The sequence below is a fragment of the Columba livia genome, chromosome 3 (genome assembly GCF_036013475.1).
Source record: "Columba livia isolate bColLiv1 breed racing homer chromosome 3, bColLiv1.pat.W.v2, whole genome shotgun sequence".
Classification (NCBI taxonomy): domain Eukaryota; kingdom Metazoa; phylum Chordata; class Aves; order Columbiformes; family Columbidae; genus Columba; species Columba livia.
The window spans coordinates 120243884-120262331 of NC_088604.1; the positions used below are offsets into that span (position 1 = coordinate 120243884).

The following is an 18448-nucleotide window of genomic DNA, read 5'->3' on the forward strand; positions in this document are numbered from 1 at the left end:
GGAGAGCAGCTCCACGGGAGCCCAGGACTGAGTCAGCGCCTGGTGCTCGGGGCGGTCCTGGAGGGCTGGGGAGGTGGCTTTGGGTGTTGCAAGCCGCCCAAGAGCCCTCGATGGCAGCGCATTGGGCTCTTGAGACCCGGTGGGATCAGCTCTGATCGGAGAGCAGGTGGGTTCACGGTGCTTGGGGCGAGCTCAGCCCTAGCTGCTTTATTTTGTGTTTGAAATAACGATTTTTGTCTCTGCTGCCTGGGTAATTAGCTTCATTGAAAGGAATGGCTTTGGAAAGCAAAGCTGGGCAGTTGCAGCGTTACGCCAGGTCAAGAGGGCCAGAAATACGTGTATGTGACTGAACCGAGATTTTCACGCAGGCACAAAGTGTCAGGAACTGGGCTGGTTTTTAATAACGGCAATAAATATTACAAGTGCTATAATAAAAGCTGGTGTAATTGCACTTGTGGGATTACATGCCAGAGGGAATGGTACAGTCTCTTAATTTTACTTCAGAAATTTTTCAGTGATTTAGGAAGGAGTTGTCGGGTTTGCTTCTGAGAATGAGCAAAGAAATGAGAGCTCCTTGCTGCTCTGTATTGTGATGTTTGGTGACTTGCTCTGTCTGCAACCTAACCTAATGAAATTCTTGGTTTTGATGAGGAGCAGGGAACTCTTAACAGCTTTCGCTTGTTGCTTTGTGCCAATGTTGAGAGATGAGCCAGTGGCAGGTGCAAAACCACAATGAAGAAGTGCTGCTTTGCCTTCTGTGAATCTTACGGCGCAGAGATTCCCATGTGTTGCTTCCCTCGTATTTACCCTGGGTTTAAATCAAATATTTAAGAACTGCTGAGACAAGTCTTGCATATCTTCTTCAGGCAAAGCGCCCCAGAATTGTCTTGCTTTGTATTGGTATAGATGACAAGATCGTGCTGTGATTCCTGGACGCTGTTCTGTGCAAAAAGGAGCCCCGTGTCCGAGGGAGGGCTGTCGGCGTGTGCTCTGGAGCGGTGTTTTTCCACAGAGCTTGTTGATTTCATCCCTGGAACGGTCATGGATTTATTTCACAGCTTCAGCAGATAAACAGTTTTCATGCTCATTCTGCGCGGGTCTGGTAGGTAAGAGCTGTACCGGTGTAGCTGGAAGAGCCTGGTTTTGTCTGGGAATGGTGCACCGGCCGCTGTCCCTTCTCCTGCCGTCTCACACACTCGACTGTGCACGGTGCTGCTTTCTTTTGCCCTATTCCCGTGCAAACAGTGAAATATAATTATTTTTTACTATTATTCTTAGCACAGAGGAAACGCGTAGCTGGTTTTTGGTACAGGCAGCGAAGGATTGCAGGCTCCACGGTCTGTCTGAAATTGTAGCCTTCCTAAGAACCGATTAAGCATTTTTCTCTTGTTGGGAGGTTTCGCAGGACAGGGTCAGGTTTATCGAGCCTTCCCTGCCACAAAGCGCACGTTTATCCGCAATACGCGCCCTGTCACCGGGGTAGAAAGCGGCGCACGCCGCGAATTAACTTTGTTGCTGTTTTGTGAGGCGAGGGGAAACCTTTTCTCCCAGTTCAACTCTGCGTGCTACAGACTGTGTTTGTTACAGTTTACGACGGAGCCTCGTGTGGGCACAGAGCCCTGTACACACAGGGGATGCTTGGAAAAGGAAAGAAAAGAAAAGGAAAAGAAAAGAAAGGGTGTTTCTGGGGGTGCGCTGGTCGCTGAGGCGGGAGCGCTCGCAGGCTGATGAGCGCGCACGGCTGCTGTGGCACGACACGGCTGCTGTGACTGCTGTGGCACGACACGGCTGCTGTGGCACGACACGGCTGCTGTGGCACGACACGGCTGCTGCGACACGACACGGCTGCTGCGACACGACACGGCAGCGCCGCCGCCGCCCGCCCGGCCCCGCGCTCCGCTGCCGCCCCGCCCGGCCCCGCCCGCCGGCCCCTGGTGGCGGGGCGGCCGCTGCCGGCTGCCGTAGCCCCTGCGCGGGGAGCCCGTGCCCGCCGGCAGGCAGAGAAAGGCGGCGCGACTCGGGTTACAAGATGGCGGCGGCGCCGCGGTAGCTGCTGAGGCGGCGGAGCGGAGGCAGCGAGGGCCCGAGCCGGGGCGCCGCGTCGCCCTCTCGCCGTCCGGGAGCCATGGAAAGCGGCGCGGTAACGGCCCCGCGCTGCCCCTGAGCGGCCCCGCTGCTCCCCCGCTCCGCCCGCGCTCCATCGCCGGCCCGGAGGCGGAGCGGGCCCGGGCCTAGGCCCGGCGCGGAGGCCCAAGGCCGGGGCTGCACCATGTCGGACACCCGCCGGCGGGTGAAGGTCTACACCCTCAACGAGGATCGGCAATGGGACGACAGGGGCACCGGGCACGTCTCCTCCACCTACGTGGAGCGGCTCAAGGGGATGTCGCTGCTGGTGCGCGCCGAGGCGGACGGTGAGAGCGTGGCCGGGGCGGCGCGGAGGCCTAGGCCGCCCGGGGTGGGCCTGGGCCCGGCCTGGGCCTCGTCCCCTTGCCCGCCGCCCGGGCCGGGCTGCTGGTGGCTTCTCCCCTCCCCGTGTTCATCAGGGGAGCCCTGGGAAATTACTGGGGTTTCCAGCCTGTTGGTGGCTCCCGGGTTTCCTCCCCCCGCGCTCCGCAGCGGGATTCACCACCCTCGGGGTTGCCCCTAACAGGTTGCATCACCTTTGACTGAACAGAGATGAAGTTGTTACATGTGGCGACATCTTGTTCGCTTTCAGAATAACTTTGTTGGCTTTCAGAGCGCTCTTTTCCTCCCCTTCTCGCTACTGTAAAAAGTTGTTTGTTTCCCCACTGATGATATTTGAGTTGTGTGATGTCGCTCGTGTTTTTTTGCGCTTTAAAGTCACCTTAAGGGTCTCTTTTGGAGGGGGGAGGGTACGCACTCGCCACTTTGTCGGCCGACAGGTGCTAATGTGCTAAATAAACCACCTAAGACTGGTATACATTACTCTGGAGCTGTTGCCAGGATACATACACTGCTTGCATACACAAGATAAAGTCCCTGGGTTTATAGTATCTCGATGATTCACTGCTGAAGGAAATAAAAGCAAACAGCCCACGTGGCTTCAGTGGCCAAAAACGCTGGTTTGTGCCGGGCAGCGCGTCACCTGCTGCAAATCTGGGTGGGTTTGCCACGCGGCGTTCAAACGAGCCGCTCGTCGCACCAGGTGTCAGTGGGAAAAATGCAGCTCTGTAGAGATTGGTCTCAATTAGAAGAGAAAAATATGTGTTGATCTGGATGTTGGTGTTGAATTTTGTCTTATCTGGCTTATTTTAGGAAGTCATGTTTAAAGGTGATGGTTTTCCTGGACTTTCTGGAAGATATGGATTAGGTTGGGCACATGTTGGCGGACACACGGGCGGTTGTTACAAGATACGTGGCGATGTTTCTTTTGTTAAAGTCAGTAAATATCTCTTTGTACCTTTTCCAGGTTCTCTATTGTTAGAATCGAAGATAAATCCAAACACTGCATATCAAAAACAGCAGGCAAGTATTATTGCTCGGCTTTTTTATCCCTGTTACTGATGTTGAGGAATTGTTTTGTGCTCAAGCTAATTGTGGTGTTGAGGAGCAACGCGAAGCAGCGTGACGTGGAATTGTCAGTGGTGTTTTTCAGACGTGAAAAACTTACTTAGAAGCCCATAGAGACTATAGCACTTCACATTCTAGAAATTGAAACGTGTGTCTCCTATAAAACCCTTTGGGCCTTCAGGGTTTGAAGAGAGTCTCTGCAATTTGTACAAATATTGAACTCATTACAGGAGAAATAGTTAGAAACATATATGTGTAACTTTTGTGTCTCATCCCAGGCTGTATGAAACAATTCCTGCGTTAGGAAGGCAAAATTTTGGCCAGCACTGTTGTATTTACTTTTCAAGTTCTCTTTCTGGAAATAACAGGGAGGAATGAGTTTTTCGTGGGACTTCTTTCATTGTTGCGGTTTAGTTTTAAGCCTTGAAAACTTGTGTTGTCCTAAGTAAAGCGAGTGGTGTGGTGAGACCGATTTGCAGGAGTGCCCTTCCTGGGGAGCTGTGTTAATAGCCCGTTTTCATTTAATCCACTTAAAAAATAACTTATTCAATCTACTCTGCTTCATTGCTTTGTCCTTTTTCTGCATTAATTTTTAGTGTGTCTGCTTACATTGTTCTCGTGGTTATTACTGGTTAGTTGAGGGGTTTTTTCTGTTCCTTTGTTCTACAGTAGATTCTCTGTTCCTTTCATTCCGTGTTTTATGCTGCTTTCCATTATTATGGTATCCAGAAGCGTTTCACTCTTAAAACCCAGTGATTTTGTGCTTCCTAAATCATGAAGAGGGAAATCTTTAAGGATTTTGTGTGGTTTGGATTTTTTTTCAGATGGAAAGGTGACAAGTTCTGGCTGTTTGAGGAAAGACACTGAGCCCTTGAGCACAGCTTGGCTGATGTTGGCTTAAGAGCGAGTCAGAGCTTGGGCCCGGCTTTTCCAAAGCCTCTGTTTTCTGTGGTTTCCACTTGTCACCCGTTAGTACTGGTGGGTTTAGGTGGACGAGGGCTGCGCGTTTCCTGGGCAGCTGCGCTCAGGTGGGGGGGCGTTTTTTGTGGAGCTCTGCAGGGGTGTGAAGTGAAGAGCCTGGAACCGCTTCCTGTTCAGCAGAGGAAACCAATACAGAACGAGCTGCAAACGCAGATTGTGTTGCTGCAGAGCTTTAAATCGCTTCCTTTTGCAGCCTGTTTCCTGGTTATTTGAAAACTTAATTGGTAGTGACTTCAGTAGCTTTTGTTGCCATTTTTCTTGTGGAAGTCTTTGTAGGTTGTAGTTTTGACAAACTCAAGCTGAGGTTTATTTTGGTTGACTTTTGGTACTGATTCTAATGCTGTCATGTCTTTGTGGCTGAAAAGTTTGCTTCACTGTTCACTCTTTTGAAGAAGTTTGGGTTTGGTTTGATTATTTTTTTTTAATTTTAGAGGGATGATGATTGCTGATATCCAGAGATAAGTTCTAGGTTTATCTAAGCCCTGAAATCATACAGCTTTTAGTTACAGAGCTTTGCCCTCAAGTTTTACCTGTTTCCTTCTTAGCAGAGTAGCGAAAAGCAAACCTTAATGTAGCATTCCTGTCCTTTTCTCAGTTGATGAGACTTTAGTCCCATCTCTTAAAGATTGTAACATTCAAATGTGGAAGTTGCAGGAGCAGATACTATTTAAATATGGTGGAGGGATTTGGGCAAATGCTTTAGTGAACCAGATGGTCTTTCCTCATTGTCCCTACTTGGCTGTTGAAGTCTGTTAGATACATGGGCAGAAGACTCTGGCCAGTGCTTGTAGGTGAATGACAGCGTTTAATTGCAGATTTTCATTAAGGTGCTGATCATCTTGGGTTTGGGGAAAGCTGCGAGATGGTGCAGCTTGATGGGAAGGAAACATGCCCTGCCTACGCATCTGTCTTCATGTAAATCACTTGCTTGGACTTACAGGTTGTCGCTTGAATTGTCATTTGCATAACAACATTGTGCAGAAAAAAGGAAAAGCAACTGCGTTGTAGTTGGTGTGTGTCAGTCTGTGACTCCCAATGTTACACTGTTTGTGCTAAGCGGTGCTAGAACTACACTGTAACTATAGTTCTGTAAACAGGGCAGGCCTGGGACCTGCCTTCTCAAGTTGTGTTGGTGGTCACTGGCGTTCACACCGGATTTGATTTGGTCAAGGTGTTGGGTGTACTATAATCCTGACCCCTTTCTCAACAGAAGTAGGGCTTGGATTAGACACGGGTGCCAGGTTGCTTAGCATGAAACATGAAGGTATCTCTAATTGAGAGCCTGGAGAGTGTAGGTCCCCTGGGTTTTAGGGCAGAGGCTTTGAGAGCTCCCTACCTCCGGTGGACACTGTTGGCCAAAGGGCAGGCTGGCGTGTGCTCTGCAGCAGTTTACACAGTTGTTACCACACCCGTTTGGTGTTCCAGCCTCTGCTTGAGGTTATTGTTCCCTGGCAAAGCTGGCAGAAGAGCGTGTCCTCGGTGAGAAATCACGTGGACCCAGTCGTGTGCTTTGTTCCTTCACCTCCTCAGCAGGAATTTTTGGTTGCGTGGCTGTAAGACTTGAAACTGCTACAGCAATCCTTGCTGCGAACTCCACCTTCTGATGGTAACTCTCCTTCAGGTGCTCTGTCCGTTTTCAGATCCGCAAACGCTGTCTTTGGCACAGAGTTGCCATCACTCCTGTGACAACAGAGCGGTTTGCTTGAGGTGAAACCCACGTTACTCGAGGGCAGGATTTCCCGGGTCTGCAGGGTGCTGCTAGAGCCAGCCCGAGCGGTTCCCCAGGGCTGCTGCCCTCTTCACCGCTGCGGGATGTTCACCTTAGATGTAGGAACCAATTAGCTGAAATACCTGGTATGTCCTACAAGCCCAGTTGAAGTGCTCACTCCGAAGTGGCGAATGCTCTTGCTCTTTGTGCGGCCTCTGATTATGTTTTGGGAGAAGGAAGCTGACCTATTCGTAGGCATTTATCAACAATGTTGCTGTAAGAAAAACATGTCATGCTAAACTGGTTTTGTTGTTGTTAAGAAAAAAAAATGCAGAGATAAAACTCCTGAAGTTTCCTCAAGTGTGTGTGTTTGTTTGGGTCTGGTTGCTAAGCTTAAAGGTTTCGCTTGGAATATTTTGTTTGCACTAAAATTGATGCATAAGGTAAAGGCTTCCAAGCCTTGATAAGCCCTGCAGTAAATGTAGGAAGTAACTTACCTTATTGACCATTAAGCAAGTGTCCTCATAAAAAAGCCTTTTTAATCTCTTCTGAAATTGCAGCCAATCTTCAGATAAGTTGTGCAACTGCACAGATTGAATTGAGAGAGACAGTAGTAACAGGAAAAACAACAACTTACTCAAATGAAAATACTTGTTGTCGAGGTGTTTGTAACTTTAGCGAGAACTTAGGAGTTTGCTATTATTCAGGCTGTATGTCTGTTGATTCAGAAAATAATATCTTACCCTTAGTTAAACATTATTTCTCACATTGCTAAGGCTGTGTTAAATCCTTTCTGAGGAGGAAACTGTAATCTTGGGTTTTTTGTTTCTACTTTATTAATTATGAAAAGACTTAAATTGTTATATTGCAGGTTTTCTTAATTACAACGTGTGCATTCCCTTTTCAAGACTGTTGGCTCCAAAGTATGTTACAGAAATGCTGCTTTAAGTGTATTTAAATACATAGTAAGTAAGGTAGTCATAAAATAGCAAAAAAGAAAGGTGATGTCCCTTGTGGCAGAACAGGTGATGTAATATTTCAGTGGCTTATGTTCTTTTTCAAGAAAGGTAAGTTAATTATGATTATTTGTTCTCTAGACATATCACTTACTGGAATAGAGATTAATATGCAGTGTAGACCTCTTTCAGAAACAGTGGCTTTTTTTGTCTTAAACAGGACACCCTGATTGTTTGGTCAGAAGCGGAAAACTATGATTTAGCACTGAGTTTTCAAGAAAAAGCCGGCTGTGATGAAATTTGGGAAAAAATCTGCCAGGTACAGTCAAGTTGAAATATTCTGTTTCTTCCAGATATTTTATTGTCTCGTGTGCCTTCATGTATTTGTGCTGTGATTTTTAAACCTACTTATAAATTAAGCACATATACGCCATTATTTTCTGGGGCTTTTCTGTGCAAGATCTGAAGTTGCCACTGTTCAGAACACTAGTTGTTGTTTTCATAATTGGATTTCACGCTTTTGAACAATCATATTTTTTTCAACGAGACCTAAGTCTTGTTGCCTGTCTGTGTCATAAGGATATTTCAATCTTCATTGTTTTATTAGGAAACAGTTTAGATTTTACGTTTCCAACTTTGGAGGTAACAAATCAGTGGAGTGTAGCACCTGTGTGTATTTAAGAAACCTGGGCATTTATGTTGGAATTTATCGGAACCTCAGATTTTGAAGTGACGCACTGTAAAGCTGTTAACTAAAGAACATACAGCTTGGGTTTCCCAGCAGCTTCCTTTGAAAAGAGCTATGCAATTGAAATACATTCTTGATCTTCGCATGTTTGGGGGTATAATGTCTGAAGTCCTGTTGTTGTCAGGAACCAATCCCAGTAACCAGAAGTATATTTGTCTGATAGATAGTCCAGGGTTTAAATCGGTTTTAAATAGGGGCTGAGGCGATGGCCGGTCTGAGAGGGCGGTCTTCATGTGACTGGTGCAAACCATGAGCCTTGGGCTCTTTCATCAGACTCCAGAACTCGTCCCACTTTGTCACAGGATCATTTGGGTTGGCAATGACCCACAAGATGATTGGGTCCAACTGTTCACCTCCCAGTGTCACTAAACCACATCCCCAGGAACCTCAGACTCACCGTTCTTTGTGAGGGAGTTCACAACAGGAGGTTGTGGGTTCTAGAACCAGCTCAATGGGGCAAAGAGAAGCAGGAGATTGATGAGCAGGATGGGGGAAGGAGGTAGAGGGGCAGACAAAGTGAAATTAAAGCGCGGAGTGGGGCACAAGTGCTTCCCTCGCATTCAGTTTTGGCGTTCCTGATGGTTTCCTGCCTTTGTTCTGGTCTTTTTATACATTTCACTTAATGTTGGTATCGCTGTGGGCTCTTACTGTGAGTTCAAGGCTTCATACCCTTCAGTTTGAGACACCAAAAGGAATTTTGTTAGGCCCTTCTTTTAATTTTGTGCCTGTCTTCAAGGTGCTTCTTGACTCCACAGGGGGTTGGTTTGATTAGATTTTTTTGACAAATATACTGATGAGGATAATGGTAGCGACTGTAGAATTTAGAGGCAGCAAACTTGCTCCTCTGTGCAGCTGGATGTTTTCCAGGCCACTCAAGGTGCAGAAATGCTCATGCGCTTGTTATTTCACTCATTGACTTATTTTTCTGCGCGTTTTGGGATGGGACGGTAATTGTGTGCGCTCTCTTCTAGGTTCAAGGTAAGGATCCCTCGGTGGAAGTCACGCAGGACCTCATTGAGTCAGAAGAGGAACATGTAGAAGAAATGCCCGAAACGAGTCCTTTGATCGACCTCCCCACTTGTGAACTCAACAAACTTGAAGAGATTGCCGACCTAGTTACCTCCGTTCTCTCCTCGCCCATCCGCAGAGAAAAGCTCGCGCTGGCCTTGGAGAATGAAGGCTACATTAAAAAACTCCTGCAGCTTTTCCAAGTCTGTGAGAATTTAGAGAACACCGAAGGCTTACATCATTTGTATGAAATTATTAGAGGGATTTTGTTCCTCAACAAAGCGACTCTGTTTGAGGTGATGTTTTCTGATGAGTGTATTATGGATGTTGTTGGATGCCTTGAGTACGATCCTTCTTTGGCTCAGCCAAAACGGCACAGGGAGTTCTTGACCAAAACAGCAAAATTTAAGGAGGTTATTCCTATAACAGACTCTGAACTCAGGCAAAAAATCCACCAGACTTACAGGGTACAGTATATTCAGGACATCATCTTGCCGACACCATCTGTTTTTGAAGAGAACTTTCTTTCTACCCTCACTTCCTTTATTTTCTTCAACAAAGTTGAGATTGTCAGTATGTTGCAGGTAAGTGGTTTTTCATGTGCTGTGGATGGATTGTGTGTAGATACCTCTAGCTGTAGCTTTGAAATTGATGACAGCTCTTTAACATGCCGTAAGTTAATGGTTTGTGCTTTCATTTGCATCATGTTTTGTGTGCTTCCTCTTGTTTCTGATACCTTTTGGGTTTTATTTTAAAAATCATAAATTTCAGGCGCATATATTAATATATTTTTAACAGTTGTAAACAGTTAGAGGTTCTTCTCCTTGATTCACGAGCAACATACACATTTTGAGCTGAATTGAATAGATATTTAGGGAATAAGCAACATTTTGTATTCCATGTCAGGGCCATTTGCGACATCTTTAAAACAAATTCTGAGTCTGTGGTTCCAAAGAGCGTGTTCAGAACCATTCCTGCGATACTACTGTTACTTTCTGGTACTAATTTCAAATGTTCGTGTTGTGGTATGAAGTAATTTTTCTTCCTTCATACTGATATCCAAAATTAATAATGAATAACCAACATGTTACTATGTCAAAAATCGTACTGAATACTTGGTAGCCAGAAGCAGGCTTAAAAATGGAGTTGGGTGTGACAACCGAACTGGAGCGTGGAAGGAGCTTCATGGAGAGCTGTGTGTAAACTTCATGGCGTTTGGGGTGTTTTCAGTTCATATTTTTTGCGCGGACTCATGTAGCGAAGTGGTTTTGTTCTGTTTCTGATCCGCGTGTTGCTGTAGAACAGGCCGTGACACAGCTGCTGGTTTTGTTGTGAGTGCGGGTAGTCCCGAGGAGGAGGAGGGAGCGGTGAAGTTGTGGAAGGAGAGCGGCGCCCGAGCAGGGATGTTGCCATAAGAATATTTCTGTAGCACGCAATAGGAACTGGAGCAACATCAAAACTACAGAATTGCTTGAATAAGCTTTTGGGCTTCTTTCCACTTGGTTGAATAGCAGAAAGAAACTAAAAAGTAAATCCCACTGGCAAAATGGATGGCTTTGTATGTGAATAAATCGTGCCCTTTTTGTTCTTTTGCAAACATTACTTTTCTAAAACCAAATTCAGTATCATTCTCCTGAGGCCACAGTCCTGCTTCCATTTAGAGCTTTTTAACTGGATGAACTTTATTTTTCGTGTAAGTTTTACTGCACTGAATGTTTAATTGTGCCTTAGAAAACTGAGTTCTTGTTACCTCCAGTACTCGCTGAAGAAACCTCTCAAATCCTCTGATGGTTCTTTGCTGCTGTTGGTCGCTGCTGTCTTTGTTGTAGTGGAGCAGGTTTGCCTCTCTCTTTTAAACGCTGTGATTGAGACGTGCGTGTTGATTTACAAGTTGTTGATGCAGTACCTCATTTGAGCTGCCTTGACAAACCAAGGAGGAGAGGTGTTCTTGTAGGCAGATTACACGGTAGTGCGGACCTGGAGTTCAGGGCTGTTGTCGCAGTTCCCGGGTGTGTAAATCAGCTTTTTGTTGTGGCCCAAGAATTCTAAATCTCCTTTGGGTTTGGTGGACGCATCGGGAGTCTCGTTACCCTAAATAACACTGGCAAAGCTCCCCAGGAGAGTGTGGTTTAGAGCAGTAACAGATTGTTTGCGGCAGCAAAGCTCCTTTCTGCGTGCGGTGGATCCCGGGGCTGCTGGCGCTGAGAGCGTGGGACACAGAGTAAGTGTGGCAAACAAACACGCATCCATCCTCTGCTTTCGGACGTCAGGCCCGCGCTGCGCAGCCCTGCGCACGCAGGAGATCTCTGCTGCCAGCGTGCTGCACCGGGATCTTCTAACCTCGCTGTTAGTGCCTGTGGCACGGTTATTTTATTTTGAACAGGCTTAATTAAGAGCCAGCAAAGCTTGGAATAAACCGTTAAGTCTGTGTGTTTTGCACTGCTGGTAATTCCAGGTATCGTTTGCTTGTAAAGCGTTTCTTTTCCCCACATCTTAAAATTTTTAGGGGAAAAAAATTGATGTGAGCCTTTGGCTGGCATTCCTGGAGCTGTAAAAATTCTATATTATGTTAGTCTAATAAAACGCGTGGATTTTAGTGCCAGCACACAGAGACATAGAGAACTAAGCACCTTCCACCTTGTGCAATGAAATGTTGATATACATTTATTGGAATGTTGCTGTTATGTTCATGTTTGTTCAATGTGTAAGTAAACAGAGCTGGATCAGTACAGTGATGTGTAATTCTGTGATGCTGTAGCATAACATGACTATTTGCTTTAGGATTTGTATTGTATTTAAAAGGTAACAGAGACAGTTGACTTGGGAGAACGCCAACACTTCTGCACGTGGAGAGCAGAGAAATCAATGTACAGAGAGGGCAGGAGGTGCCAAACATCTGAGAAGTGATGATGGTCACGCTGGTTTTCTTGTGTCTCTTGAGTATTAAGCAATGGTGTAACTGAAACGCTTAATGAAAAGTGAAATGTTGTCCTCTATATACTTAAAAATAAGTGTTTCTTGGTATCTACTAATGCACGTTTTGTTTCTTGGTTTTGTTTTTTCTAATGAGTGAGCAAGTAATGAAACACTGTAGTTAATCTTACGTTAAGTTTGACTTTTTATAGTGTGGGAGCCCGTAAAGGTCGGTGCTTTAACTTTGAAGGTGCATCGGTGTTAAGTCGTGTTCTTCTTATGTGTTACGCAGGAAGACGAGAAATTTTTGTCTGAAGTTTTTGCACAGTTAACAGATGAAGCTACAGATGATGACAAACGATGTGAACTGGTGAGTGGTTTGGGGGGTTCTTTGAATGCTCCGAACTGTGCAGATTAAGTAGAAATATTGAAGCTGTTGTGCCAGTTCTGCACTCACTGAGGCATCTCTGTAACTATGGGATCATTTCCAGTGTAGCTCAGTCTTCATTTATTGCAAAGTAAGTTCTGATTTATTTGTTCTAAATAATTATCTTATTGCCAAGGACGTACTAGCACTGAGCTGACATTCTAAACGTAAAGCTGTGCTTCTTCCAGATACTCAACATACCGTATCACCGACGTTTGTCATAAAACACTGCTTTTGTCACTGTACTTTACTCATTCAAAAATATCTCTCAAGTCCTATGATTGAGGATTACCAGTAATCCCTTAATATACAACCACGAATCAACTCCACCTGAAGTTATTTTTTCCTATGCGCTAGGTGAACTTTTTCAAGGAATTCTGCGCGTTTTCTCAGACGTTACAGCCTCAGAACAGAGATGCGTTTTTCAAAACTTTGGCAAAGTTGGGAATTCTTCCAGCCCTTGAAATTGTAATGGTAAGTGACAACGTGGAGTTAATAAAAGCAGCAAACCTCGCAGCCATGGAGCCGGTTCTTCTGATGCGCTGAGCACCTTTGCGTGGGTTTGACTGGGCAGTTTGCTCTGCTGAAGATGAAGTTGATTGACCGTTCAGGATCCCAAAGGTGTCCAGTTCTCAGAAGCAGCCTGACTTTGGGGCTGTTACATTTTCAGCTTGCACGGTGGGGAAGCCTCTGGTGAACACAGGCCTTTTGGCAACGTAGTGTCAAAATGGAAATAGATTCTTTTTTAATGTGGCAGCTTGATTTTTTTCTTTTGTTGGGACCCTGCCAGAGAAGTATTTTTAGCTAATCTTGAACCGTGAGCTTGTTGCTATCCGAAAGATCACTTAATCCTGTCTTTTCAGAGCTATAAAGCAGATTAATCCATCCTGATGGGCAGTGTGAACACAGAACTGTTTTCACTCCTCCCCTTGAAGCAGCGGTTGCTGCCCGACCGCTGCAATTCATGTCAGCGCTGGCGTTACTCAGAAACCATACGTTCAAGGGGTTATATATTCTAGAGTAACAACCTGTGGAGTTACTGAAGGGCATTGATTGTTATGGAAACATTAAAGTCATAGAGATTCTTAGTGATGAGATGAACTCTAATCTCATTATTCTTTTCTGGGACTAGACCAGTCCAGATATTTGATGTTACGTTAATATTTTAGGCTTAGAAGTCGTACAGTTACCGGAGAAAATCACCGTAAGGAAAACTATTAATTCTTGTTGCCTGGAAGCGAATACAGAAACTTTTGTACAGATTGACTTGTGTGGTTGATCCTTTTGTACAAAACCAGTAAACTCTGGATAGCAAGTAGAGAATACTCATGTCTTAAATACTGTAGCAAGTAACACCATATGTATGTTTTCTGCCTAAATAAGGCTATCAGTTTCACAGAAATCCTTGCCTTCTTTTTGAAGGAGGAAAATACCGGGGAAAAGATTTTGCTCTGTTTTATTTATTTCCTGTAACCACGTTACCGCATCTCTCATAGAAACTTTTCTAATCAAATGTTCTCAAAACTTTTAACTCCCTGTTCTTTGCAACTTTACTTGATAATAATACAAGACTTGAACCACTCTAATAAATTGACCTCTTTTTTTATTAGGGAATGGATGATCTGCAAGTTAGATCCGCTGCTACAGATATATTTTCTTATCTAGTAGAATTTAGTCCATCCATGGTCCGAGAATTTGTAATGCAAGAGGCCCAGCAGAGTGATGATGTGAGTAAAAGTGGTTTGGAGTTGTCAAATGTGCTTCTTTTAGAACAGACAGGGGGAAAACCAGCAGAACAAACCTCTCCAGCATTTGGAGAACAGCCTAAAAATGTAGATAGTAGAAACATGGGAAGAAGTGGGTGTGAGACGTGAGCTGTGCCCAGTAGGGATGTCGGGCAGGGAGCGTTGTCCAGAAAACCGAGAGTTGCGTTTGGTTTGACTGGGGTTCTACTGGGAACATCGTGCCGCTGTTGAAACTGTTCCGTGCTTCCCCGGTCCGTGTTTTGCAGGATATCCTCCTCATCAACGTGGTCATCGAGCAGATGATCTGCGACACCGACCCGGAGCTGGGGGGGGCTGTGCAGCTCATGGGGCTCCTGCGAACCCTCATCGACCCCGAGAACATGTTGGCCACAGCTAATGTAAGAACATGCCGAGGGGCAAAGACGCTTTCCTTGCTCAGCACAATTAAAAACCTCATATCTAGTGCCTTTACTGTTGTTGGAGGGTTAAAAAAAGATATTTTTATTCTTTTTTGACAGTGTTATATATGGTCTGATACTGAATTTAACAAGCAGAAAAATAAGCTAACATTTCCATTAACTTCAGATAATAAAAGAGGGTGGTATTGTGCAAGTGTTTATTAAACTCAGCAGCCCTGTGCTTCAGTGAAATTGTGTATTTGCATCTGGGGGGTTGGTGATAGGTACATTGGTTTCAGGGCTCTCGGATCTTTTCCCAAAATAAAAAGACACATCTTATTTGAGTGAAGATGAAGGTGCAGGACCTACCAGAAGGATACAGGCAGACCTGAGGGCGCTGGCAGAATTATCTGTCGGCTGGCTTTTATGCTGCTGCTCTTTCTCATTTAAAAAGAGGGATACAAATGCGAGTATTTAATAAAGTTGTATTTGTTTTAGAAAACGGAAAAAAGTGAATTTCTCAATTTCTTCTACAACCATTGTATGCACGTTCTTACTGCACCGCTTCTGGCTAATACAGCGGAAGATAAATGTGAAAAAGGTAAGATTCATTTTTATTTTCCCCCATTTTAAGACTTGTAATGTTTTCAGGTGACCTGCAGTCCTGGTAACTGCGATAAGTCTGTGGAGCAAACGTGCATCTCCTTTTGTGTAATGTTAATTTTATGCCAGTTTCCAGGACTAAAGCAGAGAGTGTCTTTGGTTCCCAGGTCCTTCTTTTTGAAAGCTCGCGGAAATGCTGTGACCAGCAGTTCCAGGCTGTGCCCGGCTCATTAGAATAGGCGCTTTCCTTTAGTCTCGGGAGGAATGAAGTTCCTAAGTATTAGGTTGTGTATTTTCACCGAGTCGAATTGGAACGCTTGTACCGTAAGTTGAATAGAGCGGTCTGGTCTGGCGAGCGTTCCCGCTGCCTGTTTATGGCCCTACAGCTTACGCAAACGTTGGATTAGGTGCAAAGTTTGAACAGCTGGTAGAATGGCTTGTTTATCCCCATCTTGTAAATATTTACAGTGCTTTGAAAAACCTTTTTCTGATAGTTGTTTCTGTTTTCTGTTTATCAGATGCAGTAGTTGGGTCCACTAAGAGTAATACGATTTGTCCTGGTAAGTTTTAATTGACCTTGAGTGTTGAAACTTGTCTTGTAGGCTGCGTACGGTGGGGTTTGTCTGTAACTTAAACCCATTAATTTTCCTTGTAGATAATTATCAAACGGCACAACTACTAGCCTTAATTTTGGAGCTGCTCACTTTTTGCGTGGAACACCACACGTATCACATCAAGAATTACATTATGAACAAAGATTTGCTGAGAAGAGTCCTGGTCTTGATGAATTCCAAACACACTTTTCTGGCCTTGTGTGAGTGAGACCTGCTGTGATTTCCTTCTTCAGGGCTCTGTCTGCAGTGTGTGCAATGGGTCCGACTGCTCGAGCCTACTCAAATTCAGCATTTCTGTTAATTTCCAATTTATTGCTGGCTGGCTCTTTAGTAATATTGAAAAAGGTAGATGTCTGTTTATGGTGGGAGGAGAAGTGTGTGTTTTGAAGCCCGCAGTGATGCTTTCAGGTCTTCCTGACAATAAGGCTCATTAGTGATCAGCCTCTCCATGGAAATACTGAGGAAATTTTGCGACCTGGGGTGTTGAAAGAATCGGGGCTGGTTCTGGGAGGCGCACACAGGAGCGAGCTGATAATCCAGCTTCACGTGTGCTCGTGTTCACTGTGTCTGTATTTCAAGGCAATACTAATGGACGTGATCGCGTTGTGATGCGCGGGGAAGTCAGAGGAGGAAGGAAGGGTTACCTGGCAGCACATGTGTTGTCTTGAACTTTCAGAAAGTGCTTTTTAGTGCTCTTGGGTTGGGGATGCATCTTCCTCCCGGTAACATCGGGTTTTTTCAGTTCTTTCCAAGCAAAGCAGATTGGAGCCCTGTCATGTAGTTATTAAATCCCTTAATTTCTTTATAGGTGCTCTTCGCTTTATGAGGAGGATAATTGGCCTAAAAGATGAGTTTTATAACCGTTACATCACCAAGGGAAACCTGTTTGAGCCCGTTATAAATGCCCTGTTGGATAACGGCACGAGGTACAACCTGCTCAACTCTGCGGTGATCGAGCTCTTTGAGTTCATCCGGGTGGTAAGTTCAGCGGTGTGCCGCATCTCGGGTAGAGATACACAACGTCCGTATTTCATGGGAAATAGCCTATTACTGCTAAAAGCATAAGCTCAAAAGACGTCTGGGTGAGTGTCCTGTAGATTAAATTGTTCTCAGTGGTTGAATGTATTGTTGCTGGACCAAACTTTGAAGGGAGGAATTAGTGAAATATGTTCCATGCGAGTAAATCTGGTTTTTATTCAGTCTAAATGAGACTGACCTGACTGAATTTGGATGATCGCTGTCCTTTAAAGTCCCACTCAGGTGCTTTTTTAGTGTCAGCTTTGAATTGGCAGCTTTTCTGCTGTGTCTCGAAGGCTTCATCCCAGCCAGAAAGCATCCTGGCTTCATCAGCCCACCACAAACAGTTCATTGGGACACTGCTACGTCTATTGTCCATTTATGTGGGAAATTTAATTTCTAGGTTTCAGCTTTTTTATTAAAGAAAAAGCAGATGGCTTCACATTTGTTCTTTACAATCATGCTTTGACTCTGGCCCGTCAGCTCCTTTTAAAACTAATCTCTAAAGCTTTCTGAACTTCTGCATGTTCATATTTGAGACTGAAATACTGTTTTGTTCTCGTGCAGGAAGATATTAAGTCCCTTATTGCACATATAGTTGAAAACTTTTATAATGCACTTGAATCTATCGAATATGTTCAGACATTCAAGGGACTGAAGACAAAATATGAGCAAGAAAAAGACCGACAAACCCAGAAACTGAGCAGGTACGACCTGGTTTATACTTTCTGAGACTTTTATTGAACGCCATGATGTAGTCTCGTTTTTTCTTTCCTAGAGGGGACAAAAAGCAGAGGGCTGGGATTGTTGGGGTTTATTCAGTCTTGTTCAGTTAGAACAATCCTTGTCTGGCTTTCCTTGTGCCCTGGTGTAGGACAGCTCATACTTGTCGGGATATTAAACGCTCAGCTGAATGCACTTGGAGCCATTTGTGACGCTGGCTGCGTTCTGTCTCTTGCAGCGTTCCATCCATCCTGCGCAGCAATCGATTCCGCAGGGACGCGAGAGCCTTGGAGGAGGATGAGGAAATGTGGTTCAACGAAGACGAAGAGGAGGAAGGGGAAGCTGTTGTACCTCCGGTTGAGAAGTCCAAACAGGAGGATGATTTTCCAGATAGCTATGAAAAATTTATGGAAACTAAAAAAGGTATGAACTCAGTTTCAGCTTGTCAGAGCTGGAAGCGCTCGGTGTCAATACGTGGAGTCACATGTAAAGAGTAGCATGCGCTCTGGATCATAAGCGGGAGTTGGGGTGTTCCATGAAATCAAGTCATGAATTATTAGCATGTTTTGCAACCTAGTTTAGGATTAAAATAATGCGTTAAATTGCTTAAATGATATTCAGAAGCGAGACTTGATGTGCTTGTGTGTGCTGAGCGAGCAGCATTGCCACGTCCACAGCGCCTGTGCCACTCGGTGAACGCTGGTGTGTTTGCTTGAGGGTGGGTGAGCTGCTGATTTAAACTGAATTTAAAACGAAAGCAGTGGCTTTTGCACAGGAACGATGCTGTGATGTGGATTGTCCTCCATGCTGTACAGCTGATACTTAAGTATGAAAATGTTTGTCCCTCAGCTAAGGAGAGTGAAGACAAAGAGAACCTTCCAAAAAGGACTTCAGCTGGGGGATTCAAATTCACTTTTTCCCACTCAGCCGGCGCAGCCAACGGCGCAAACGGTGCGAACGGTAAATCCGTGGCCGCTCAGACGTCGCCCGCAGGCTCCAACGGCTCCTCGTCCAAGGCAGTGACGCTGAGCAGTGCGGTGACGGCCACCAAGGTGGGAGCGCCGGGCAGAACCTGC

General features: G+C 45.1%; 1 protein-coding gene across 5 annotated transcripts in view; it reads left to right on the forward strand.

The window, feature by feature from the left end:
- The window catches only part of PPP4R3B (protein phosphatase 4 regulatory subunit 3B), a 20664-nt gene continuing 2216 nt past the window's right edge, over positions 1 to 18448 (forward strand). Inside the window, exons 1-15 of one of the 5 annotated variants that reach the window (XM_065059972.1) lie at positions 1 to 166; positions 3431 to 3486; positions 7397 to 7495; positions 8896 to 9516; positions 12138 to 12215; positions 12630 to 12746; positions 13883 to 13999; positions 14284 to 14415; positions 14914 to 15016; positions 15537 to 15578; positions 15674 to 15832; positions 16441 to 16610; positions 17217 to 17356; positions 17611 to 17795; positions 18222 to 18424. In XM_065059972.1, the coding sequence (XP_064916044.1) occupies positions 8968 to 9516; positions 12138 to 12215; positions 12630 to 12746; positions 13883 to 13999; positions 14284 to 14415; positions 14914 to 15016; positions 15537 to 15578; positions 15674 to 15832; positions 16441 to 16610; positions 17217 to 17356; positions 17611 to 17795; positions 18222 to 18424 (1995 nt within the window). In that variant the 5' untranslated portion in view covers positions 1 to 166; positions 3431 to 3486; positions 7397 to 7495; positions 8896 to 8967. Of the gene's footprint in view, positions 167 to 910; positions 1107 to 1929; positions 2412 to 3430; positions 3487 to 7396; positions 7496 to 8895; positions 9517 to 12137; positions 12216 to 12629; positions 12747 to 13882; positions 14000 to 14283; positions 14416 to 14913; positions 15017 to 15536; positions 15579 to 15673; positions 15833 to 16440; positions 16611 to 17216; positions 17357 to 17610; positions 17796 to 18221; positions 18425 to 18448 lie in introns of those variants that run through there. The other 4 variants (XM_065059971.1, XM_065059970.1, XM_021280433.2 and 1 more) reach the window with 4 other exon arrangements.